We start from the raw sequence: 27998 nt of genomic DNA, 5'->3' as shown, positions 1-27998 counted from the left end.
ATCTATCATATCAGACAAAATATTTTTTATTCATAATGTACATACTTTGAAGCTGAATTATGCTACATTAAAGAAATAAGGCCATAAGGCTTCACAGAACAAATATACAACAATCTCTTTTGTGCCAAATATAGTGGACCTTGCAAGTTTGGTTCCTAGTAATTACTGTAAACAGTAAACACAGCACAGGAACAGTTTTGGAATAGGATTGCATGATATTGGGAAAACATGCTTTGTTGTAAAGACATATTTCAATTCCTTGTATTCATGTGACGTCACATCTGCCCAATTAGTTCTGTGTAACATGAAGTGGTGGTCAACCTGGCGCTAGTAGACCAGAGTGTGTGTGTGTTTCTACTCAATGAAAACTGCCATACATTTGTTTTGTTGTTGGCCATTTGAATCGTGAAACTGATCAAGGTTACTTCAAAGCTTCTCATGAAGACAAAGCCAGCCAAGAGTTCACAAGCACAAGGAGAGGGGCCTCCAAACCTTTCATAGAGATCAAAAGGAGCTGAAGCTGAGCATTACAAAGTTAGCAGTAATCACTTCGTTAAAGGTCAGTAAACAATTTACTTCACTTAGTAGGGTGCCTCTCTGTTAGCTTCTGTTTTATTTGTGATGAAATTATTGCTCATGGGTTGATGACAGCTGCCTGCATTGTTGCTAGTTAAACAACTAAACGCATACTTACACAAACAGAAACAATTCAGGATTTGTTAAAACGGGTGTTTGGCCATTTACACAAAATGAATCATCATCTAAACTTTTAAATGCTTTCATCTGTACGGCTGTGATGAAAATTTTTGTAAAGCACTATAGTTTGAGATATTGATATCATCTTCTTTTGTTTAAACCATAAGGATCTATGTCATCATATAGCTCAATTTTAATGAGGTATCTACAGTAGAGCAATAACTCACATTTAAAACACTCAAGACAACGTTTAGCATCTTCCAGCACAACACTAACAATTTTGGTTCATTTGATATATACTCACTGGACCACAATAACAACCCCTGCATTCCACTTGTGCACCTGTGCACACCAGTAAGTTGAAAAACGTGCATGAAAGAGTAAAATGCAGCACTAATTTCTTTTTCCAATTCAGCTCAAGATGTCTGTGCAATTTACTACCCATGTTGATACTGCTAAAAACAATAAACTAGCGTTATATCATGCAGACATAGTCTCAAACACTCAGAGGAGCATTACATAACCCAAATGTAAAACAAACTTTTCAATGCAAAAGAAAATAAAAACAAAAAAAGAAAGATAAAAAAAAGACACTGCAAGGTACCTTAGCAGTAACACCTTCAGTGATGCAACCTTTGCAAGCTTCTCAGTAACACTTGTTTGTTTATTTTCATAAAACATAGAGAATTTCACACTACAGATGTCAGCGTCAAACACCTCCATATCCGACTACATATCTCTACACCACAATGTATCACATCTCAGCTTTGGTTATTGAATTCCTTTAAAAAAAAAAACGTTTTACTGTGAAAAAGACTGATTAGTTTCAACACAAAAAGGCAGCTTAGAACAAGTCTGCATTCACTTTTGCACTGTAAGGATGTTTTTGAACAAAAAAAGAGAAAATACATCTCAGTTATAAGCAAGAAAAGACACAGGATCGGCCTTTTAAATGCTCAGATATATCAGTGCTGCAGTGTGCAAATACAGTACACAAGTCAAAGTGCCAATATGTTAGAGTGTGAGCTGATACAAAGGGTTGTGATCAAATACTGGCATTTCAACTCCAATCCCAAGTTTCTGAGTAATTTTGAGTCTGTGCTGCAGCCGTATTAATGCATGCAGGCTATAGGCAGGAGCCCCAGTGTATGTGCAGGTCAGAACTATCTAGGAAGTCAGTGGAAAAGACACTAAGAGGTGTTTGTGGGCCCAGTGGGGCCAGTGTGGGAGCTTCCTCATCCCTCTCTTCTCCCATGGTGGTGTCTGACCAGTCAGTACTGACCAGCCTTTGGCCCCCCTCTCCCACTATGTCAATAGTATCCATAGGAGACAGAGGATGGTCCAGGATGCTGGGAGTACACAGTAGTTGACTGTGGAGGTCATCAATCAGTGATAAAAGGCCACCAGGTTCCACCCCAAGGAGAGGCTTTCCAGTGGTGCTCTCCAGGAAATCCTCCAGGCGTCCATTTGCAGAGAGGTGGAGGAGTTGCTTCTCTTCTGTAGTGTCAGCCGGAGCCTGCGGTTCAGGCTGCAGAGATAAGGTGGGCTGCGGAGGATTGCAGATGAGAGGGTTTGGTGGAGATAGCAACATATGTAGAGGTGAGGGAGGAGGGGAAGAAGAGTACAGATTGAGGCAGTCCAGAGAGGGGTCTGGAGTAGGTCTGAAGGTGGTGGACATTTCTGACAAAAAAAGAAAAAAAAAATGTAGTTCTAGTTTAGATGCTCGTTTCCAAGATATGAAATCATCATTTGCCAATTAAATTTTAAAAAGTGAAAATTTCTGCACCGTACCTCCTGCTTGCAAGATGATGTCAATGAAATCATCTGCATTTTCTGTATCCTGCTGACACACACACAGAGAACAACACATTCCCTTTAACACACCAGTGGTATGGCCTGTTATATAAGAATCCCAATAAACAAAAGTCCAAACTGTAAAACACGAACATTCAATTTCTTTAGCTGCTTGATGCCGTCATGAAATAGCTTGTTTGTAAAAAGAAATTATCTGAGATGCAGCCCATCTTACTTTGTCATTAGGTGGAGCTGCTGTCTTAGCAGCAGCTGGTGGAGACAGAGGGCTCAACAAGATATCCAGACCTGGGTACATCTCCTGGAGGGAAAGAGAAGGTCCCCAGCTCTTTTTCAAAGATAACTCGTAAAGTCCTTCGTGTGACTCTTCGATTACTTACAGTTTGAGTGGAAGGTGATGAGGCATTTTTCCCTGTGGGTGTAGACCCCTGGTCCTTGAAGAAAGGCTGCAGACTGGGTGGTGCTGACAAACAAACTGCTCCCTGCTGTGGCTGCTGGGCAGATTTTTGAAGTGCCTCACTCTGCGTCTTCAATCAAATAAAGTCGACATAAATGGTGAGATGAGAGACTAAAGGTGAAATCTTTTTATTTTCTCAACTGTTTTGAGATTTTGATTCTATATTATTTGTTATTATTTGGTTTTATATTATTCTCATTCATTCTATGTTATTTAGATTTATTTAGCTACGCTTTGTTTTTTAGACATTAATGCAAATCAATGCAAACTGAAAATATGCATCAATTGCATGTGGAAAGATGTCATTCAGAATGAAAATTTAATAATACATAGCCTGATTGACAGATTATTTAATTTCTAAAAACATGCAGATTTTTATTCTTGGATATTATTGCAGAAAATAACTGGATTTCAGCATATAGGCCCTGAGCTCCTCTACAGATATGTTTTAGAAATACTTTATGGGAGCCCCATCTTTTAAAAATACATTAAATTTGCCAGGGCTCAGTCACCCAATCATATGGCTTCTGTTTCACTACTATGATACCAAACTGTTGACCCCTCGACCCCTGGACATGTCCACAAGAAACACCATCTTCAACTTATCCTCTGCACTCTAAATAATAAATTGAGTAAACTGTATAAAATAAGCCAACCAGCTGCACAGCTTTTTTGAATAAACTCATCTAAGATACAAGTAGGTGTGAATATCTATCCTAACTGTTAAGTTTGAGATTCGACTTTGAGTAGTCCTTTTAATTTAATTTCAAACAGTAGAAAGCGCAAAGAAGAACTTTTATTAACCAAGTTCCACTGGAGTCTTTGTTTCACAACTGCTAGCATCATAAATCATAGTAATGGAGGATGTCATAGGAGCAATTAGCATGGTAACAATAATCAGCATCAGCCTGGTGTCAGATACGTATCTCAACCTGCTGTCATTGTGTCAAACAGCATATATCATTCATTTTCACAGCAATTGGACTCACCGGAGCAGTTCTCTTAGATTTTCATGTTTCTGTGGAGCACTAACAGGCTGTTCTGTTACTGCACCACAGAGAGACAGGAAAAGATGCTCTGGGTAGAGAATAAACTGTATCTTTGGGAAATCTATAAAAGATGGTATGAATGTTTAAAATATGTTTTCCTGCCCTAGTGGAAAAAATTGACCTCAGCTGTTGTTTACTTGTCATGGAATCTGGAAAAGGTAAAGATCACATCAAATATATCAAATAAAATTTTATTTATTTATTTATTTATTTTAATTTCTTCATTTTCATTTGCCACCACAGTGCAGCAGAAGTTCTGTAATTAGAACATCTTGCATTTAAGGCAGAGCCTTTTCAGATTTAATGGGGGATTTCAACAGATCATCGATGCAATTTTCTACCACTTTGCAAGAAAGGAAATCTCATTTATGCTTAAAAGAGAAAACTGTAAGGGCTTCCAAATATTTTTACCTTTTGTGTTTTCAATAAAGCAATGTTACCACTGCTACTTTAAAACAGATTGCACAATCAAAGAACATTCACCTTTGTGCTTAGCTGTTTCAAAACTCCCAGATGCATGTGCTGGTTGGTTCTACTACCTGTAACCTGAACAGAGAGGGGGCCTGGGAACTTGGCAGGAGTAGACTGCAGCCTCTAGAGGGAAGTTAAAAAGTAAAACAGTTTTTCATGCTGAGCACTGAATATGAATTACATCAGAAAATAAAGAAATGCCTGTAAGCTTTGCCTCATTTTTAAGCAGGCTGACGCAGTTCATTAGCAACCAGAAATCCGTTCAGTCTTCTTGGTTTGGCTTTTTTTTTTTTTTTTGCACCACTAAGCTGAAAGCTACTCTGCTGCTTGCTGCTGCGTCTGCTAAGAGCCTTCGAAAAGTCCAACTCCAACCCCACTAATCGCCTGTAGGCTCTAAGTGTAGCTTTCACTTTGGGTGAGTTGCAGAGTTGAGCTTGATATTCCCCTGTGGCTAAGAACTTAGGTCAGTGTTGATATTCCAGATAAACAGAATACATAATAACTTATAATCGCTTCCCTATGAGTTGAATAGCCAAGATGGCTTTTATGATTTAGTTTCCCTATTTATATGTATACTTATATACATACAATGTTTATAGACATTTTCAGCCACAAAAAAAGAAAAGAAATACATTTAATTTACCTGCAGCACAATGTGATTTGTTTCTTTTCCCTTAGAGGTCGCAGCGCTGTTATTTCCGGTCCTGTGATTGGTCAGTGAAATCAGGAAGTGGTTGCCGTTGCTGTCACTGACCAGAGTTGGGGTGGGGTCACTCTTTAGAAGATGCAGTGACAAGGAGGGAGTGGAGACTGACTGCTGGCTGAGGTTGGTTTGAGATGTCTGGATTAAAATGAAGAAAACGTCTAGATGTTTTTCATTTGTGTGAAGTTTAATGTATGTTTCATTATTCAAAATAAAGATGGGCTTCTCTAACCTGTCGTATCTGCTGCCCCTCTTGCTTCTCATGTGGTAGCTTCTGCTGCTGCTTCAGGTGCAGCTTGGTCTGTATCTGGATTTGTTGCAGCTGTTTAGTCTGTTGTGGAAGTGCCACTGACTTTAGTTTCTTCAGCTGCTGATGTTGCTGCTGTGATGGCTGCAGCTTCTTCTGCTGCTCATGTTGTTGTAGATGCAGTTTTTTCTTTTGTCTCTGTTTACAAAGGTTACTCTGTTTCTGCTGAGGCCCCGGCCTCTGAATCTGGTTCTGAACTGTCTGCTGCTGTTGCTGCTGCTGCTGTAGCAGGACGTTCTGTATGGCCTTTCGCTGAGCCAGGTGCAGACCCGTCTGCTGCAGACAAATACGTTCTTTTGTTTTCTGCTTGCTGTTCTGCTCTGGCTTGAGTTGCAGGTGCATCTGCTGCGTTTGGGTGGGAGACTGATATAATCCACAGGTGTCTGATGATTGCACAGATGCCTCAGACCTGCTTATCTCTGTCTCAAGGGCTTCCTGTTTAATTTTTACCTCAGCAATGTTCATTTCACTTGAAATAGAAGATATTTGAGGGGAAAACGGCTGCTGATCCCGAGGTTCTTCTTTCACTCCTAGAAGAATAAGTGGCTCTGGAACTGTTGCTTCTCTGTTCTCATGCTCCAGCTGCATCTTCAGCATCTCCACCAGCCTCTGCTTCTGTCTCAGCATCCTGGTAAGCTCTGCAATCTGCTTATCTTTCTCCAGCAGCATTCTGTCTTTGTCAATAGTCACTAGAGGAGTTGCGGCTGTAGTGGTGAGGGCAGCTGAAGAGACAAAGCAGTGCTTCTTCAAAGAGGGAGACTTTAAAGAGAACTGACAAGGTGCTGGGATGGAGCACGGGGGCTCTTCTTTTATGTTAGCAGGAAGTTGAGCCACTGGAGATGGCTGAAGGCTCAGCTCTGGAAGTGGAGAACTCATCTAGAGAAAAGTAATTTTTTCCTTTAATACAATCAAGGAACTTGATTTATATATATATATATATATATATATATATATATATATATATATATATATATATATATATATATATATATATATAGATATATATATAAAAGTAAGATTATTTTAATTACATTCAAGTGCAGGTGCCTAATTGTGCAGGCTTAAGGAAACTAAACATATTTAGATTGCTTTGCAAAGCTGGTGACATTATAATGACAAATCTAAGGCAAGGATGTTTGCACCCAAAAGGCTGCTTTAAGACAGCTTTTTTTTGTTGTTTGTTGTTTGTTTTTTGCTTTTTTATTTATTTATTTATTTATTTTTTGTCAAGGTCTGCAGTAATATTAGAATAAAACTTGACCTTTTCTAAACATTTTAGAAGTATCACCAAGTCAACTATTAGTCAAATAAGAAGTACATCCAAGAACACATCACATCATTCATTTAGTGTTGCAGAAACCTCCATTCATGCTTTTATCTCATGCCTTCTGGATTATCGTAGCTCAGAAATTGAAATATGAAATTTGTGATGTGTTTGGGTGTTTGCCCTAAAGCAGACTAAATCAGCTTACATTTAATATTGTTGGGCACAAAGAAAATCTTTGTTGTGTCATGCAACTGCTGAAAAGTCATTGAGTTGTTTTGAAACTATGTTTTTTATGTGGAGGATTATAATAAAGGATTATTTTTTGTTGTGGTTTTTATCATTAATAAGTACCTTGTTTTTTGTCATTAAAGTGAAACTAAATGACAAACTATCTGTTTCACCTCTCCTAATTTTAGGTGAGAATCAGCCCAAAAGTATCCTTGATAATACAGCATATCACTATAGATTTTTCATTTACTTATTTATTGTATAAGCTTGACATTTCTTTTATGAATTAAACAAGCATTTACTTTATCTTAAACACACAACATAATTTCTGAATACAATTTTTTTATGAATCAATTTTAAAAGAGAGATTAAGCTAGAATTATTCAGCTGGTTGCTTTGCTGGATGTAACTAAATCCTTCACACATTTTAATAGTTGACAGAGCTACTAAATGTAGTTTAAATCAGGACACAATATGGTGTTGGTATAATGTAAGAAGTGAGTCCAATTCCATCAGTGTCTCATAAGTAACTGTATCTACATGTCAAGTACATAGGATACTACTGCACAGGGCTGAATACTCAGTTATTTACTAAAGAAACAGAATTCTGAGCTCATGTTTTATTTGTTCAAGCAGAATGTGGTTGGGCTGCTTCCCATTTAAACAGATTTCCACCAGTCATAACCATTTGTCTAATATTTGGCAGGTGAGATACAATGACACTGTAAGAAAGAGCTGCCGAAGCATGTAGCTTAGCAACATTTCATTCCACTTACTGGATGCTAGTGGGACTTATCCTGATTTTAGAATTCATAGAGATATTTATATAACTAAATTTTAGTCTTGATGAGAACAGTGTGTGTTTTTATGTTAATCATTTCAAAGACTGATATTGAACATATTGTCATACAAGGTGAATGAAAAACATATATGTCTGACCAGTTCTCTGAGCGGGTCGCTGTTAAAGCTGATATCTTTTGGGCTCAGGCCAGCCGGTGAGCTGGATCGGGGGGTGAGGGAATGGATGTTGCCCCCACATCTCTTGAGCTGCTTAGGAGTCACAGCAGGTGGACAAAAACTGCTGCTTGCATCAGCTAAACAGAGAGGTTCAGACAGGGTGATGTCAGACGGTTTTGTACATTTTCTATCCTTAATTTATTCTTTTTAATGCTTGATTTATCTATAAAAATTATAAGCATACATCAGGCATTCATAATGTGGAAAGATGACTCAAATATAATTTTATCCCTCCTTTGACTGCAGGGAAATATCATAATCCTTAATCAGCTCACTGACCACTGAGAGAAGAGGCCTGGTGGTGCTGAGACTGCTGTTCTTGTGATGTGCTGTTAGTGGTGTTGGTGGTTTCAGTAGTTTTGAAGGATCTTCCTAATCCCCCATGCCCTGGCCCTGTGGTACCCCATGCTGTTGGAGAGGAGGTAGTGTTGATTCCTTGGTTCAGTTCCTGGTAGGTCCTCAGTCTCTCAATGAGGTCATTTTTGGTGCCAGAGACAGGTAAGCTGCGCAGCTTCAATTCACACTTTAATTCTGCAACCTGACAGAAGACAGAGTAAAAGACAAATTGAGATGGAGCACGGAGAGTGAGTAAAAGTAAAAATGATCAAGATGAATATGAAAAGAAAATTGAATTGGATCAAAGCAGTAAACAAGAGGACAGAATAATCTGTCACTGTCTCTCTTTAACTGCACTGGATTGGCAGGGGACTTTTCTGGGGCAAACCTTTTATAGCACAACATCTTTTCAGAAGGGATGACATGCAGCAAAGTGCCACAGGATGAGACTTGAACCTGGACTGGCTGAACGGGTGGAGCTGCTGGGAGCACCTGCATTGTGCAGCCACCACATGGATTGTTCACATCAGTTTACATTAGCTGCTCTGTTTGGGCCACTGTGTTACTCTACTCACTTTCATTCCATCCAGATTTGGATGTGCTGAAGATGCTTTGGTCCCACCTAAAGGAGCAGAACCGCCACATGGTGTTGCTTCTTCTGCAGCAGCAGGTGGAGGTGAAGAAGAGGTGGAGCAGAAAGATGAGGTTGGTATCTGATTTCTGTTGGGAAGAAAGAAAGTCAAACAAAAGTAATCCTTCACACAACGTAACAACACTTAAATTCCTGCATTTTATAATCAAAATAAAGAATTTATTCAACTTTTCCAAACACAATAGACACACAATAGAAAGGAGTGGCTGTTTTTCGGGGTACATACTCTCAGACAAACTCCTCACTCACTTGAGTGTTGCAGGAAGGATGGTGTGGTAGTTGAAGTGCTGCTGCTGCTGACTAAGGATCTGAAGCTGCAGGAAGTGCTGCTGCTGCTGCAGGATCTTGGCATAAGATGAATCCAGATGAGGAGGAGGCTCTTTGTCACCCTTCCGGTCAGGAGGGATGTACTGATGGTACTTTAACTTTTTTATCTATAAGGCAGCAAAAAAGTTCAGTGTTAGCAATAACAGTTTAAATGAGTGAAAAAAAGAAAGAAATCTACCTTTGGCTTGTTGTCCTTGGTCTTCTTGTGTCTCTGAGAAAAGCATTCAGAGTTTGGTTTAGGCTGAGACTGTAAAACAAGAAGTTGCTGATAAGTTAAATGTGCAACAGTCAGAAGATTTTTGCTTACTCTTACAGGCAAGTTCAGTATTCACTGTTTTTTGGTAGCAATACTTTGATTTGACCAATTCCTGAAACTTTTAGCTTTTTATGCTATTAAGATATGCTATACTAGCTGCTCACTGCCTTTAACCTCCTGAGTCCAAGCTTTAGTTTGACTTGCATTAGAGATTACTTAGCTAGGAGGAACCAATAAATATAATTTTATTATTTAAGATTATACATATTTTTAAGATTATACATATTTTGTTATTCAATATGTAGATATAAATATAATTTCAATTAAAAAAGAATCTCTTCTGACACCACCACATGGCAGTGTGTTCAACAGGTTCCAGTTACCCAGAATTAAGTATTATGGTACAGATGTAATGTCCTCATGTGAGGACTCTAGGGCCCAGGAGGACATAAATACCAAGTGGTGTCCTTAAAAAACGTCTCACTTTGCTTTTAATGCTGAACAAAAGATGGTTTATAAGCTAGCTGCTAACCTCCTGTTAGCTGCTAACATGTCCCTCAACATTTTTTTACTTGCTTTATCTCTTTGTTTAGTTTAAGTAAAAGAAAATATATTGGTTATCCTCACATTTCTTCAAAGTAATATTTTACTGGAGGATTAAATGTGGCTTACACAAACAGTTAAATGTGTTTTATATTTAGTGCAAAATCTTATAAATATGGGACTGAACTATATGCAGAAAATTCAGCATATAAGATACCCTTATAAACCTGTTGCAAGAAATTCATTATTTGGAATAAATACTTCATGGTAGCACAGAAAATTATTCTAATTACTTAGCTTGATTTAGGAATTGCATATTTAGCTACTACACAGACAAAATGCTCCGTGGGATCAGCAATATGACGGTCTGGAGCTGCTCATAGGAACACCATGGCGGTGGAGCCCAGTAAGCTTTTAGGGAAGTGATGGTAAGGAGAAGTTTCCCAATTCCCAAATAGGTTATTGTTACTTCCAAACTGGCTGTAAGTTAATATTTTAATAATGCCTTTATATGAGAAACAGATATTAAAAACTTTCCTTATTTTAACTTATTGTAGACCAATTTTAGCCTGAAGATATGGACTGTTTATGTCTTTAAGATGTTTTTTCTATCAAAGGTTGACTGAGCGCTCTCACATCAGCTTAAAGGTCCCATATTATACACTTTATTCCCAATCTGAGACCATTCATTAATATCTAAATGAAATATTTCCGCCATGGTATGGACAAATCGACCCTCAGTTTGAGTGCAGCGGCTTCTCTTCACCTCCCTCTTTTTAGCAGCTTCAGAAATGTGCCGTTTATGGTGGGCGGAACCCTGGTGGAGCAGCTCAGCTGTTGGCTCCGCCCATCGCATCGCCCGTCATGAGGTGATTGACAGGTTAGGCCTTAGCGGTTACTAGACGCTGATTACAGCGTAGTGAAGGATAAACAAACGCCGGAACACCGGAACCCATTCCTGAAGCCCCCATTACCGACCCAAACCGTGACGCACGGAGAACACAGCTAGCTACGCTCATCAATCTGATGCACAATGGCACCGGATACAAACAGTAGAAACAGTGACTTGGCTACATTTACAACAGTGCTAATATATTTTCAAGCTATCAGACTAATAAGGCCGAAACGATAAAATAACTGCCAGCTCTTACCTCTCCAGCTGTGTCACGGACAGTTGGTATTGAACCTGGCTTCAGCTTCAAACGGTTGGCGAAGCCTGCTTTCCATGGCCCCATGTTGTGGAAACAGTCCTCTTTGAAATGCTGGCCACAGACATGCAAAACCTTTGGAAGTTTTCCGGGTACATTTCCTCCAAAAATAAAATTAATCCACTCAGTCCTCGTGGGTTCAGTGGATGGAAGTAAAAAAACGTTTTCGTGTTCATTTATGCAGCCACAAACAGAACAGTGCTTCTGTCGCTTAGCCATGTCCGCTAACGAGGGTTGCCGAAAAGGATAAACACTGGGCGCTAGGTGATTTTTAGAGGGCGGGCTTTGAGAGCCGGTAGACGGGTCCATCGCTCTGTGGGGAGTGGTTATTGTCCCTTATGACGTCTTAACGTACAGGCTTTCAAACTCGCTCAATTCAGCGCTTACTTCCCTAGAGGTGGAGCAGGGGGGAGAGAGAGCGCCTGAAAGAGTTTCACACTTACGGGTCTCCTACACATGCGGGGGGACCAGTATGACTGTTCCAAAACCATTAAAAAGTGAATTTTGCATAATATGGGACCTTTAAGTAAGAGCACAGACAAATGAACTCTAGTGAATCCAAGCAGAAAGTGTATTTGTCTTTCTCAAAGAATTATTGGCTAATGTCAGTTACCTTAATGTCAGAGTTGACACCTGTCCTTTGTACAGATGATGCCATATTTCCATTGGTCAGCTTCAAAGAAGTGAAGGATTCAGAGATTATTGGAAAAGGAAGAGCTGTAGGATGGGCCTGATTTAGAGAAAGAAAATTAAATGCTTACTGATAGCTATAACATAATCTAAGTATAGCAATATATTAATGACTAAAGCTTTTCATTTACTTAAACATTTAAGCTTGCAATCTTGTATCCATGCTTTTCCAATATGTTAGAGCTGTGTAACTCTGAAGTATTTGTACCTGAGTTGGAGATGGGGCGCTGCTTCCAGTCAGCTTCCCTGTTGGAGAGTGCATGGCACCTGGGCCCAGAGGATAGTCCTGGCTTATCGGCTGTCCTGGAGACAGACTGTCATCACTGTCCTCGTCGCATGATGAGTTCATCTCTGAGGCTTCTGGAAACTGTGTCCCTAAAAGAGGATCATGGAGAGAGTTGAAAAGAAAGCGATCCATAACCAACTAAAATGATCAAAAAAGCCAATTCTGTCATCTTTATCTACTGCTTCATATGAGAGAATACAACCCTCACAGTGCTTAGTGCATTAGGTTCTCCTTTAAAACAAAGACCTGCTGCCCCTGTTGATGAACTAACAAACTTTGACCATCCTCAAACTCCTGGAGTTGTTGTCAAGCACTACATTTTCTAGCCTTAGAGGAGACACAGTAGGTTCAGTTTCCATACAGCCAAACAATGGCAGCCACTTATACTGCTTTTATGATGCTGACACTACACTACATTACACTAAAATTCTTCATGCATTGAATACATTAACTCTTTATGCAATAGGTTTGTGAGCTTATGCTTGCTACTAATAATGACCTCATTACTTAAAGTTTTCCAGATGACTACTTTACATAGCTGAATTTAATAGAAACTAACATGCAAATCATGGGAAGTAATATAAGGGTGCACTTTGTCACACACAAATGTTTCCATATTAACCAGCAGTAGAAAGGTCGAGTCATCCTATAGCACAGCAATTTATTCAACCCATTAGCCCCCTGTAATTTTTTCTCTCAGGCATATTATATAATCAGGTCATTATTATGCAAACCTAGGAGGTTTCTGTAAGATTTAGGGAGAACTGGTGCCTGTAAAAATAGTTATGTTTTTCCTCCCTTTTCTTAGGCGTGTGTTGTGTGTGTTGTGTGTTGTATTTAATTACAGGAGCTACTAATACTGCTACAGAGAACACACTGCTGGCCATTAATTTACCATCAGCAGGTGATGATGAAAACACAACATGGGGCTGATTTAATATCCTCTGATCTAATAATGTGATGAGATGCCTACTGCAGCGCTCTGTGTGTGTGTGTGTGTGTGTGTGTGTGTGTGTGTGTGTGTGTGTGTGTGTGTGTGTGTGTGTGTGTGTGTGTGTGTGTGTGTGTGTGTAATTTGTATAGTTATATATTTGCATGTCAACTTGGTGTAAATTTCAGAGCTCCTACAGAAAGTGGCAGTAATACAATTGTGTTTATTGTGTAGTGGTGACAGAGATGGATAATCCCCTAACATCACAAGTTATTGAATCTCTGCACCTTTCTTACTGCACATCAATCAAGTAGCAGGACCCACTGTCACTGATCTCATCCAGTACTGACACAGGACTTATAAATTTTGTTCTACATACAACAAACTGTGTAGGAGTCTTAAGTCAGGCTTTCTAAAGGTATTTCAAAGTCTTTCTTTGAAAGAATTGTTGCTTTTTTACTTATTATCAGTCGATTGCTCATACCTGGCCATTTTCACATAACTGTATTTTTCTGTTTAAGCCTCTTAACCCTGGCTTATAGATAATTTGAGCATAAAAAAGGGAACGTAAAGGTGTTAGTAAAGAACCAATTTTACCATATATCTCAAGATATTTAGCAGCCATAGCAAGGACGCATAATGTGTTCCCATTAGATGCAACTAAAAAAAGGGGAACAAATTCCTTTAGTTGGAGTATTTTGGTATATCTTAGCATGATGTGCAGAGTTGGGCCTTCCCTGCCGCCTTCTGGGTGGATGCATGGTCGACTCTGTGGCAGGCAGGCTAGGATTTGGGCTCTGAGGTGGCGACTGGTCTCCTAGGCCTTTGGGGCCCCTGGTCTGCCCTTGATCTTTGCGGGGGCCTGGTCACATTTGCACGATCACTGATCACTATTCATGCCTGATATTTTGCCCTTTTACATTTACTAACCTGCTTGCTGATACAGTCACTCTGTCGTCTTGTGGGTTTAAGCACCAATGACTGCAATTTTGTTCATGTTTTGTTTGTGTTAATGACGTTTTTTTTTTTTTTTTCCAGCTTGTCTCTTTTTTTTTTATAGGTGCTGTCATGAAGCAACATAATAAAAAATGTCAACATTGCTGCTATTTAAAGTTGTCAGCAGAGATGGAGCAGATGTCTTCACCTCTCGTCTGTCAAGTAAGAATAAGAAAGTATAATGATTTAATGTGTTCACCTTTCTAAAACCTCAGAAGTTTCTGTTTAAATCACAAATGCTGTGTGTGGACACACTACGTGTGAGCTAGAGCCTTTGTTTCAAGCTTTTACTTTGGATTAAATGTGTGTGTGTTTATGTGATAATCGCATTTGAAAGGCGGCATCATTTTGTTATTCATAGCTGTAGAAGGGGTCCTGGAGGGACACCCTGGTAGGAAACCAAACGTGTGGGTGTGTTATGATGAATCATGATGTTAAATATATACATCACCACCATCCTCCATATGCAGACTAATCACACTGTTATTGATTTCTTCTTTTTTTTTTTTACTGTTCCTGAGGGCAACATCTGAGAAGATGGAAGTTTTATGCCAAAGATTCAAAAGTTATCACAACTAATGTGTTATTAAATAATTCCATGCTTTTATTCAGGTTACATGAAATATTGATTTGTGTATCGATGACCTTAAAAAGGCAGAAAGTTGTTTGGGTTTTTTTTTTTTTTTTTGCAAAAGGCAGACAGAGACAGAGCACAATAAGTCTCAAAAGACCAGAGAGAAAAACAAGTATCTGCTCTTTAACTTTGTATTTTCTACCTGAGACTGCTGACTCCAGAAACTGGAAAATGCCTATAAGCATACAAGCAGCAGGATGTACTTTTAACAAGCTATTTAAGGTGTAAAAGCCGACCCTGCTCACATATACTCTAATATTATTAAGAGGTCTGCTGTGTATGATCCACAGATGAAGTTACGAATCAGTGGCTATAATGAATTTTCTTAAGAAGTTGTGGAAGTAACCTTAGTCATCTCTACCACTTTGTTTAAGTATGTAATGCCACAGTCACTGAGTTGCCCAGTGGATTTTTTTACTAAGAGATTATTCTTCTTTTCTTTTCTTTTCTTTTCTTTTCTTTTCTTTTCTTTTCTTTTCTTTTCTTTCCTGAGTTAGTATCTGGTCCCTGTTGTGTTACTTTTATGATATGTCTTTTTGATTTGGTTATTATTTAAACTCTTAATGACTACAAGCTCTGTGTTTTTGTAAAAGTTGTAGGAAATTTTCTGGTGTGTTCATGTACAGGTGTAACAGTTTGTTTGGTGATGGTGTGGATTAAAGGGTCGTTTCCTTCTGTCTGTGATCTTTTTGTCTCCTTTCTTCTTTCCTTTTTGCTTCTTTTTACTATTTTCTATCTTTTTCTGTCCCCTCTGGTCAGGTCCAGCAAGATTACATAGATTCCATGATTCAAAGTAAATAAATGAATCAGATTATCAAGAGGAGCCTTACCCATAGGCCTCCCCTTGACAGAGCAAATTTGTTCAGCACGATACAGAAACCAGATTATCATTTTGCTTACTATGATGCTGGACAGGACATAAAAAATAATAATAACAATAATAATAATAATAATAATAATAATAATAATAATAATAATAAGTATGTAATGCCAAAAGTAAGCGTTATTTCATTGCTGTTTCAAATTTTGACTATTGCCTATTGTTATTATATTATTAACTGTCCTCTCAATTTTTTATATAAAAAAACAGTGATTCTTATTATTATTGTCCAAACGAAAAGAAAAAATGCAAAGAAATATTATTTACCTGATTTCTTAGTGCAAATTTTAAAGGGTTGAACTGCCAAATTGAGAACTATTGACATGAAGAAGAATTCATTTTGTGAAGAGCAAAGTTGTGAGGCAGCATTTCAGATGTCAGAAGGGCTCCAACAACCTCAGACAATCAGATTTCTGCTCGGTGGCTTGTAAAAACCTCACACAGGGTGTTTGTGACACGGCTGTATGTACATGTTTTTATTGGAGTTATACAAGCTAGATTCATTTTGTAAAGAGCCAGCAGCTCACCACAACAGTTACAGTGTGCCTACTGTAATGGAAAATTTTATACACATGACTCTTATATTTGTAGTCTGCACTTTGTATTGTTACAAAACCTTGTCTTGTGTTTTACTGAGGAAGGATGACTTGTACCCAGATAAGAATTGAGTGAGCTCTCCACTTCCCCTTCCAATCTTCTAACATTCCTTTGAAACAGAGTACTAATGATTTACCTTGATGTGATCAGCTCATGCTGGCCTATATCAACCAAACCCAAATGCATCTGTTCAGACTCGTGCAGCCAAAACTTCTTTGACTGTGGGATTCTCATTGCTGATCAGCTCTTAATAAAATACTTTGTTTGATTCTCACTTAGTGTGTGACCTTTGATAATAAGAATTCCACTACACTACTTTAAGAATAGCTAAAGCACTGGATGCCTTGGTTATAGTGCAGAGCCACGGGGGAAGAGTATTGAACACCACAATGACATGTTAACATTGCTAATTACTAAACCAACAGCTGGAAGGTTACTAAAATATTTAACATCGATAATGTGTTTGTTTGACAAAAAAAAAAAAAAAAACAGGTAACATGAAAGATTTGTCCTTTTTTAATTCCTGGAGCACCATTTGGAGTCTGTCCTTACCTACGATGGCCTGTTTAATGCTGGAGTGAACTGGTAGGATGTTTTTGTGAATTAGCTCCATGGGTCCGGGACGGCAGGCGATCTTCTCATTTAAATCATCAGCAAGGCGAGCTCTCTTCAGCAGCAGCTGCTTGGCCTGAGGCGACGGCTCTGCTGACGTCTCTGAAAAGCAAACAGGAAAGTTTTTCACTAATGAACAGATTCTTGAAAATGATTTGCTAGAAAGGAGGAAGTGCAATATGGCAGTTACCCTCAAATATGTGCATCCTGATCAGCTCAGTTCTCTCTGGCCGCCTCTTGATCTTCCTTTTGAGATAGTCTTCAGTCTGGAGATAGATGGAAGACACATTTTTAATTATGTTTGTCTAATTATATATCATTAAAAACACTGGTTTCTTTCTTTTTTCTGATCAGGTTTACTTCTGTTAGGGTTGCTGATGAAGTAAGAGGCACCATTTTCTGCTAACTTCCATTTTATGTTCATCTTTTCTTAGTGAAGACTTACTTTTAGCAACTTGCCATCCATCCTTTACTTTGTATGTTTTAATATCTTTACATTTATTATTACTTACAGAGTGTTTTTTTTTTTTATTTTGTTTTGTTTTGTTTTAATTTTCTGATTCTGTTAAACTACTTCAGTCTTTTCATGTACTATCCTATAACTGCAGATGAAGTGGCCTCTAGGGCAAATACTGATGTAGTGTATACGTTTGTATTGCACCTCACGCTTCAGTAACACTATTTATATTCTGTGCAGATGGTGTCATGTCAGCTTGTAATAGTGTTTTCCAGTTTTTCTGCATTTCAGGATTATTAAAGAGTTGTGTTAATAATGTCTCAGCTTCTCCAGTAACTGCTGTGAGGATGACACGCTCACCTGCTCTCGTTCCAGCCCTCGTTTCTGCTCGGGAAGGGCAGCTGAACCTTTAAGTGCTGGAAAAATAAAACAGAAACACGGAGCAGATATTAAAATTGCAACATGTGCATTTGTCCTACTAAGGAGAGCAAAATACTTTAGGATAGCTCTTTTTTTCCTCAGTTTAGTAAGAATAGGTTTATTGATGGTAATGATTATTGCTGTTTGATAGCCAAAGCTTCTGTGGATTGCCTTAATACCATAATAAATGCCTGCACTCTGTGTACAAGTCATCTTCTTTCTGCATCCTGACAGAATAAAATGAAAGGGCCAATAAGTGAAACTAAAGTAGGTGATATTAAAATATGACCACAGCACAACTTCCTGGAAGTGTACGACTTTACAAAAAGCTCAGGGTTATTGGTAAAAGCAACCACCATGCCTAAGAAGATATCATGACACTAAATGAAACACAGCACATCAGTAAATGCATCATAGTTTGCTTTTGAAAACAAAAACAAATCTAGTTCCTGCATCAATCAATACTATAGGTCCTATAAAAACCAGGTTATATAGTACAGGTGTTTGTCATAAAATTAGAATATCATGAAAAAGTTTATTTATTTCAGTAATTCCATTCAAAAAGTGAAACTTGTATAATGCAGACATCCATTCATCCCAGACTGACATATTTCAAATGTTTATTTATTTTAATATTGATTATTATAACTGACAACTAATGAAAATCCCAAAATGAATATCTCAGAAAATTTGAATATTGTGGAAAGATTCAATATTAAAGACACCTGGTGCCACACTCTAATCAGCTAATTAACTCAAAACACCTGCAAAGGCCTTTAAATGATCTCTCAGTCAAGTTCTGCTTGCTACAAAATCATGGGGAAGACTGCTGATCTGATAGTTGTCCATGATATTGTGTTTCATGATATTCTAATTTTATGACGAGCACCTGTATAACTGGACACAAAGACAATGAACAAGTGCAACTTGTTAATGATGCAAAACTGTTTATTGGGTTTAAGACTTAATAAGTGGTCAGTGTCCAAGCCAAACAAAATGAGCTAAGAAAATTTTTAAGAAATGCAGTCTATTTATTACTAATTCACTGACAACACAACATAAAACCATAAAAGCCTCATGCCACTCAAACTAAATGGGAAGTGGAAGCCAAGTTTAAAAAAAAAGAAGAAAAGAAAATGGGAAGTTTTTAGAAAAAAACTGAAAATTAATAAAGACTCCACAGTGCAAATATTGATGCTGTTGTATACTTTTGTAAACTACACCTACATTAGCATGTAAATCTTGGTGTACAAGATTAACGACTTATTTGCTGCCGGTTACGTGTACTCACAGAAGCTTACGTCCAGTAACTACAACTTGGAGAATTGTAAAAATATAACTGCTTTACTGGTGGATCAGTTTGTTGACAGAATGCAAACACATTTATTATAGTAATACACATGCTAGTTAGCATATTAAGCATTTGTGACTTTCTTGTTTGGGGGGTAGTAGCTTGTTAATTCAGTCCTACATCTATCCTAATGATTGCCCTATTTTTTATGTGAATGTGCAAAGTGAAGGGACAATTACTTGGTTTCCACATCCACTGAGTGGGAAGCAGTATGCAGAAATGCACATGCTCCTGTTTATACTAGCGTTTGGATCAGCTGTACTCCAGCTTCCCATGCATGGCCATGTAATCAGTCAATTGTATGCTGTAGTGGTTTGGATGGTGATCATTATCCTGTGAAGTCTCCTAACCCATTAGGTGGCAAATTTGTAAACTGCAATCAGCACCAGGCCAGAAAGAGAGCTTAAAAGAGATGATAGGCATGTGGATCTTTAACGTAACACAACTGACAGGGAGGAGAGGACAGGGGAGACAAGCTGGGGGTTTATTCAAAGTTTATGAGAATATTGTATTTGAAAGATATAATGGAAATCTCAGCGCGTCCGTCCATAATAATACCTGAGGCAGCACATGTAGGAGATGACAACACTGAGGCTTTACCTAACCAAGGTCGGGGAGGCAGAATTTCAATATTCCTCACAACCTGTGATGTCACAATACAGCATTGGATATATTTTACTGCCATCATAAACTCTGGGACATCTTCAGTTTTTTCATTTACACTTGACTATGCCTTTAAAACCTTAAAAACTCCAGTGCCTAAAGGGTTAACAAAACAAGCCTCCATTATGTCTTTCTGATCCTTGTCCGCCGCAGACCTATAGGCCTCAACAACCATCATGAACAAGTGGGAATGACACTGGAGCTCTAGTGGATGCAGAAACCATGGAAAGGGGGAGTAAGGGGTAAAATGAGAGTTTTCTTTGATAAAGTAAAACACATTTCTGACTTGAATTTCAATGGGAAATTATCCCACAACAACTAAAACCCACTGAAATGTTTTAAGAAATAGAAAAAAAAGAACACAAACAGAAGGCAAAACTAGTTTCCAGTGTCTTAGCAGAGACATTCATTACTGGCTATGATGGCTGCATACAGTCAGCAAAGATACCAAGTTGCCTCTCTAATAACATAGTTTCAGTACAATGTCTAATCCATTTTACTGGAGCTCGTATAAGAAAAATCTCTTGTTGTCATAATGCCATTTCACTGCACTGTACACACACACACACAGTGGTATGACTAGATTAGCGACCATAAGCAAGACTCCTGGTACCTGCTCAAGCCTCAGTTCACGTCGCTGAGCACTGTCACACTGCTGGTGCACACTTGCTCACACACACCCTGGAGACATCAGCCCTCTCAGACCTCACCCATCCATATGGGGGTTATGTGGCCTCCTTGAGGGTGTATGAACCTGTCAGTCTTTGACAGTAGAAATGAGTGTTGGGGTCGAGAATGGGATGGATGGTTGAAAATGAAAGGCATAAAAGGTGATATCAAGAAGATGGAGAACTGTAGAGCAGATGGAGGGAGGATAAAGGAGGAGAGGCAGCTACAAAATAAAGAGCAACAGACCAAAGGGCAAATAAAAGGAGGAAAGAGAGAGTGGGGGGGGGAGGTAAGAAAGAAAAGACCCCATCATGTGCATGAGTGGCTAACCAACATTGCTGGTCTTTAAACTTTGAGAACATCGAACAGCAACACTTCTTCTGGCACTGATGGTATTTTTATGTTCAGTCTGCTGCTGACGAGGGCTTTGTGTTCCCTTGAGTGTTAACTGAAAGGTTTCCCCTTTACTGCTTTACAGGTCAGCTCTTTAAACTGCCTTATATATCTGTAAGCTACACAAAATACACAGAAACTACAGATATCAGATGTTCCACCATCTAAATCTGGCTTTTGCAAATATTTACAGCTCGCATTCAGGAAAGCTTCACTTTTACTTGTAACCTATTCTTTTAGCTTCACCTGCTCTTTAAGGTTGAATTTAGCTCATCACATGTAGCAGAGTGTAAACTGACTTTTTAATGTCTATACACTTGTGTTTTCTGAGAAGCGTAAAAATAACAAACTAGGTGATATATCACACTGTTTATTATATGAGGTAAAAATAACCCCAGCACACAACATAGACTTAACTCACACATACAAACCCACACAGTATAAAGTGGGCAGCCAATTGTAATAAGGAGATGTGAGATGTTTTTAAAATGTTTAAAAAAAAAACTCATGCAGAAAGGCTTCATAAACCATCACAATTTAGCCAAGGCAAGTCATATTTTTGAGTTTATGCTTAAAAAATCAAAAGAGCATACAGAAGTCTCAAAGTATTTTCAAAGATTTTCTGATTGTGTTATAAAAACCATGGGAAAATATGAGTCTAAAAAAATTAATGTATGCAGATGGACACAGTTGTAAGTGGAGGCAGATGGAAACGCCACCTCTAACACCACAAAAGTAAAAAAAAAGAAGAAATAAAGAGAGGCATTCTACTGGTGATGGTAGTTCTCCACCGGAACTTGTCATTAAGGTAGTGACTAATTAGCTTATCAATATATATCTGCATTTCTGAAGCTTTTTCCCAATCACTGTGACTATGTATTTATATTTGTATTTCTAATACATGAAACATATTTTTCATGCATGAATAAACATCTGCTTCTGGTAAAGTGGGGGCCCACAGGAGGCCCCCTGCAAGGTGTCTTTAATCTTAGGGTTTTTCTTTTTTTTCTGTTCTAATGAAAGTACAGTAAGTGTAACTTGTACCTCTGAAAAGGTGAATTAACTTTTAGTAATTTTTTTGTGTGTGTGCTTGTTTGTGTGTGTTAATATGAATGTTTTTACTAAAACCTAACTAAATAGAGAATCATGTTTGCCTTTATTGCACTGCTCCCTGGGGGCACAAAGATCTTGAGGATCCAGATTTTTATCTTTGACCTTGTCCCCAGCATACAGAGATTCATCCTGATTCTCTAATTCTTTGATATTATACATAGTGTGATCTTCAAAGTTTTCACAAGTTTCTTACATTGAGGAAGATTTTTCTGAAGTTGGTTAATGTCTTCCCATCTTTACATCTGAGAGACTCCACCTCTCTGAAATGCTCTTTTTAAACGTTACTGACTCTTACTAATTAACCTAAATAGCTGTCAAATGCGCCTTTAGTTGTTTCTGATTTGGGCCGATTACTTCTCCAGCTTTTGGTCTCCCTGTTCCAACATTTTTGTCTCTTTGGAATGAGATATGTTGCTGCCATGAAATTCAAAATTTTCTATGAAATAATAAAATGTCTAAGTTTTAACATCTGATGTGTTGCTTATGTTCTATTGAAATAAAAATATGGGTTCATGAGATTAGCTAATTATAGCATTCTGGTTTTTTACATTTTACAGTGTCGCAGCATTTTTTGAACTGAGGTAGATGTGGGTAAATTTTTATCCAGGTAAATAGGCTGGGAGTCACTGGCCTATAGGACATCATATGATTGTGTAAACCACAGTGAGTGCTTCATGTATTTAACCCTGCCACTACAGACACAGTGCTTACATAACTATTTAAAGAAGAGGTACAATTTGTACACACACGCTCACTTAGCATACACATTAGGTGACAGTGTGCTTTTTTATTCCACTGAAAATAGTATTACTGTGCATGTCTATGAAAAGAAGAAGCTGAAACCCACTGTCACCAAAAATACCATGTCAAATATGAATTAGCATAACAATTTTTTAGTTTTAAACTGTAAAAAACATTGCAGGCTGTTTTCTTTTGGGCTACATTTGAATAATAAAATAATCTATAACCATGTAGATTTATCAGTGTTAAATCATTTATATTGTAAAATGCACACTTAAACAAGTATATTACCAGTAACTCCCATTACATACTTTTTTTTCATTCTCATGATTATACTTAAGGCCCAGACACAGTTAAATTTCTATATGATCAGTCAAGTGAGTCAGTGCCACAGAAGTTATTAACAACAGGTGTTTCCAAATGCTTTAAAGGTCCATATCATACATATTTTCAACAATTTCATATGGGTGTCAGAGGTCCAACAACATTGTTTTCAAAGCGTATTACCCCAAATTCAGCCTTGGCCCTTAATTTTAGCCATTCCAAAAGTGGCTCTAGTAAGCTCTACTGAGAACGGGCCTTTTGTGTGTCTGAACCTTTTAGTGCTCATGAGTGGTGCCTGTTCACGCTCTTCTCTGGGAGAAGATCTGGCTTTCGCTGATGCCTGCTTGGCGATTTTAGAGGGCAGGCTCAGCTAGCTGGGGGGAGGGGATTTTACATAATATGGAATCTTTAATGCATCAACTTTTTCAGAAAAGTTAAACCACTTCAAGGTAGAAGATATCGCCTGCAAAACTACATAATTTCTTTTTTTTTTTTTTTTTGCCATTTACATCAACCTTTATCTAATGTGAAAATTCAAAATGCAAACCTAAATATGTTGCTTGAACCCTGGTTCATAGCAGACTAAAGGTTAATTACGGGTCTAACAATATTGTTGTAGGAATGCAAAGCTTACTATGGGGAACGGTTTCTAATTTACAAAACACTGTGAAGTTGTGTTTATCTAGGCCAACAATGCCGTGGTTGAAGGACTAGCTAACCACTAATCATATTCATTAGCGGATAAGACGCAACCTATCTCTGCAAATGGAGGTGTATTTGGGCCTAAATCATTGTGTAAGTTTCAGCAGTCCCTGGACTGTTATTCTCCTCATCACTGCCCGAAACCTGACAGAAATAACAAGCCTTAAGCATAGAAGGGCACAGCTTAATAGTATTTAAACCATACAAAGATTTTGATATTTGTTCTAGCTAGTTTTAAAATGAGGCAGAGTAGAGGAAACAGATATCAAACTGAGCCTGATCACAATCATACTGTTTTAGTCCATTTTTCTCAACCCCATGTGGTTGATGCACAACAACTAGACGATAAAAAAACGCAACCACAGCATGTGTCTGCTCTTTGTTAACAATGTGAAATTGCTTGTTGTATATATCATTTTGGAGTAGCTCTCAAACTAGATTAGGGCTGAGCACTTATTATTACTCGCTGTCTGCCAGCCAAGATAAGAACTGGCAATTGTATTATAACTGCAACACATAATGATGGGGAAAATAATTTGTGCGTGTATTTGTGATGCAGAATATGATCTTGCATAACAAGGATATAACAGTGAGGTGAACGCACAGGGAAGGACACAAATAGTTTTCAGACTGGAAGTTTCTTTCTAACAATGTCTAATAAAGTAGAAATGAATGTACTATCTGGGCAAAGTATGAACCATAGTTAAATTAAAGTGCTGCACTTAGGCAAGCAATTTTCAGCATAAAACATAAGCATTATTAACAGGGATTATTTGTCATTATAACTTTTTTTTTTAAATACAAAACTGTTGCAGAACTCACTTGTATTAATGCATGTGCTGAACAGCAGCTCAATGAGGTTTGTGAAATGGAGCCAAAAGTATAAAGCAGCTCTTACAAGAACTGAAAGGATCAAAACATTTTGAGTTTAATGATCAAAGAGAAAATTTGCTCTCAGTCAGTTAAAGCGAGTTGAAGATATTCACGGTGACGGTTGCAAAATGATGATTCATATCTCTTTGATGAGTGAAACGACCATCCATTAGGGGACGTGTTCAATGTCTCACCCACAATCTAAACACTTTAGAAACAGCTGAGGTGTAAAAAGAGAAGTTAGGTTGCAGAAAAATTTTTCAGAAAAATTTTTCAGAAAAATTTTGCAATGCTAACTAAAAGAGCAACTCCAACATGTAGGCATTCCTATGTCATAGAATTTTAATCTAAACCTCTAAACCTTTTAATATAAGTTTAATTTCATCTCTAGAGACATGGACAAAAGTAATTTATCATATCTGCTAATTAAACAAGAGAATCTACGTCTTCTATATCTAGTGTGAACCAAAAGCATGTTGCCAGATCTGTCTGTAAGCTTCATGGATAAGAAAATTTGCTTTTCATTGTTACTTTTTTTTTAATGGGTTTTTTGTTTTGTATCAGCATCATCAGAATGCCTTTGAGCCTTTGATTAATGTTGTTAATTATTTTTATCAGGTGTTAAGGCAGGGTTTTTTATTTTTTTAAGTTCTTGCTCACTGGCTCTGAACACAGAGAAACAGGTTTGTAGTCCTTGTCTATTCCTCCATGTCTTGTCCTGCTGCAGCGGTGCATCTGATAGAGAGAGCGGGTCTATTAAAATGAAAACAGGTTTTCTGTCTGGCACTTAAGAAAGACGAAAAAGAACCAACATTTCTCTTTGTCCGTCAAAACCCATGCAAATGGACAGAACATTGTGGTTTTTGGACAGGAAATTGCTCCCAAAAGACGATGAGAAAAGGTTTTTTTTTTCTTTTCTTTTTCATCTAAATGCTTATCCTGGTGGATATAAGTTTTGAGGCAAGACAGCAAAGATGAAATGTGTTTTATGACTATGTTTTACAATTGTGAAGCATAAATTGAGCCTTCTTTTGCCTCTGGTTCAGTAAATCATAGCAAAGTTTTGGAATCTGTGAGATGCGAGCTGTCAGTAGAGAAGTTGTTTGTCCATGTTCAAGCCGTCAGATGGACACAAGGAGCCATAATTTGTGTTTATATAGTTTTTCGGACTTTGTGTACATACTTGTTTGTTGTGTTAACTGTGTTTGGTGGTGATAGAAATTGTTTTACTGAGCTTTTAGCTGAGATTCTGGACTTGCTGTGGATACCACACATGTTTATAGTTACATTTACAGACCTGATGTTACACCCGTAAAACCAGATGTTAACCCCTTGGGTTAAAGAGGTTAAGCTAAACAGTCAAGCTAAGAATGGAAATTTAGAAAATTTATAGGTAAGAAATCTGGATAATGAAGCACTGAAGGTGCATGGATGGAAGTTATTGTGCCTATTGTGAATATTTCTCTCTCCTCACCATCTAGAAGCTGTGAGATTCTAATCCTGCTTTCTGTCTGATGCTGATATTCATCACATCTTGTTCCTTCTGTGTTTAGAAGGAAGCAGCTTCATGGATTTAAATTCATCCTGCTGACTTGTTACCTCTTAGTTAGTAAATCCTGAAAATTTCATCCATAAATATTGGATTTTAAATATATGAAGAAATATTTTAACTGTTGCTGTTTAAAGAGAAAACTGCATGTGATTAATCACAATTAAAAAATTGACCAGCACTAATATATTCATTCATTCATTCTCTGTACCACTTAGTCTATTACTAGCCGCGGGTAAGCTGGAGCCTATCCCAGCATTTAACAGGTGAGAAGCAGGGTACACCCTGGACAGGTCACCAGTCCATCACAGAGCCATCACAAAGAGACAGACAACCACTCACACACTCACTCACTCACTCCTAGGGAGAATTTAGAGTAACTAATTAACCTACCATGCCTGTCTTTGGACAGTGGGAGGAAGCGGAGAACCTGGAGAGAACCCACACATACATAGGAAGAACATGCAAACTCCACACAAGGCCACCTCCCCCCAGGTTCAAACCTCCCCCCTTCCTACTGTGAGGCTGCAGTGCTAACCACCACACCACCGTGCAGCCCTCCTACACACACACACACACACACATATATATATATATATATATATATACACGCTGGTTAGAACACCCATTCCACAGTCATGTTATAGCTTTATTATGGACAACTGTGCGATAATCCAGGAGGCTTCATAAAGTGAGCAGAACTGGACTAAATAAGCAGCTACACTTAAAAAAAAAAAAAAAAACAAAGCCAAAAACCTGCAACCCAATATTTGACAATATATGACAATATTTGCAAGTTACTTTACATAATAACAAGCCCAAAGTTCTTTACAGTAAGCAGCCTTGCCAAAACTAGCAATGACTGATGGGCAATCTTGCTTTCCAGCTAAGTGTGAAGTAATTAGCTGTTTATTCAGTTCCCTTTTAATTGAATACATCTCTACTCTGTGCTTGTCAACAGCCTACTTTACAGGGATCCACTGGGAAATCTATACTTAAGTTCATCTTAACTTTTGTACAAATCTCATGAAAGAGTGTGTTTACTGTCATGACATGTACTTACCTGGCATGATCCCCTGGCTTACAAGTTCTTCTCTGGTTCTTCTCTGCTGTAACCTCAGTTGGAGAACTGCACATCAAGATGCAAATGAACAAAAAAAGAAGAGGACAGAAACGTCTATGAATTTTGAATGAAAACTATCAAGCCTGGTGATGCATCTTTTCTACACAGAGACACCTAAGTAGTGACATTAATAATTCAATACAGTGGCCACACATTTGAATAAACCAACAAAAATCCTTGTAAATAACAGAAAAAGGTAATAAATGCTATATTTAATCGGTTCTGAAGTTGCTATCTACTCTCTTAAGCTGCAGTTGAAATGTGCAATCCTTTCTGAGAAAAACAGTTGTGTCACACAACAAAGGGAAGTCCCACACGAGCATGCATACTAGCAGTTTCCTGTTGTTTTTTTTTTATTTAATAGCAGCACACACAAACCCATGACATTTGATCATCAAAGTCTCAGAAAAACTAGTGAACCACAATGTATATTTTACATGATTATGATCATCTTTCTGTCAAAGACCCAGAAGAACGACTAAACTGGCTCTGATCCAGCTTCAAAGCTCCTTAGAAAATACATATATCTGCAAAATATATTATAACTGAGCAGGAAATGATTTTCTGCATAGTATCTGTACAATCTGTGTCACAAAATCAGCAGTTAACCAATACATAGTATAATAAAATAGGGCAACTGGAAACACTTTTGCTAGAGAGGTCCG

General features: G+C 38.0%; 1 protein-coding gene across 3 annotated transcripts; it reads right to left on the bottom strand.

Moving 5' to 3' along the window:
• Nucleotides 1-10: 10 nt before the first annotated feature.
• Nucleotides 11-27566, bottom strand: LOC121634637 (myocardin-related transcription factor A-like). 3 transcript variants are annotated; one of them, XM_041977451.1, is made up of 18 exons: nucleotides 27274-27566; nucleotides 17773-17828; nucleotides 17146-17221; nucleotides 16896-17057; nucleotides 12228-12394; nucleotides 11943-12059; nucleotides 9501-9569; nucleotides 9245-9429; nucleotides 8919-9063; nucleotides 8287-8545; nucleotides 7930-8084; nucleotides 5421-6371; nucleotides 5129-5326; nucleotides 4498-4608; nucleotides 2889-3035; nucleotides 2726-2809; nucleotides 2488-2539; nucleotides 11-2376 (listed from the first exon to the last, which is right to left on the bottom strand). In XM_041977451.1, exons 1-18 carry the CDS (start codon nucleotides 27278-27280, stop codon nucleotides 1823-1825), a joined length of 3495 nt encoding a protein of 1164 aa, XP_041833385.1. In that variant the 5' UTR covers nucleotides 27281-27566; the 3' UTR covers nucleotides 11-1822. The 3 variants fall into 3 exon arrangements, with proteins under 3 accessions (XP_041833385.1, XP_041833394.1, XP_041833402.1); XM_041977460.1 differs by having other exon boundaries at nucleotides 2488-2536; XM_041977468.1 differs by lacking the exon at nucleotides 2726-2809 and having other exon boundaries at nucleotides 2488-2536.
• Nucleotides 27567-27998: the final 432 nt, after the last annotated feature.

This window comes from Melanotaenia boesemani, chromosome 2 (genome assembly GCF_017639745.1).
Source record: "Melanotaenia boesemani isolate fMelBoe1 chromosome 2, fMelBoe1.pri, whole genome shotgun sequence".
Taxonomy (NCBI): Eukaryota; Metazoa; Chordata; class Actinopteri; order Atheriniformes; family Melanotaeniidae; genus Melanotaenia; species Melanotaenia boesemani.
The sequence above is the reverse complement of the archived record's forward strand: the minus strand, read 5'-3'. Positions and strand labels throughout refer to the sequence as shown.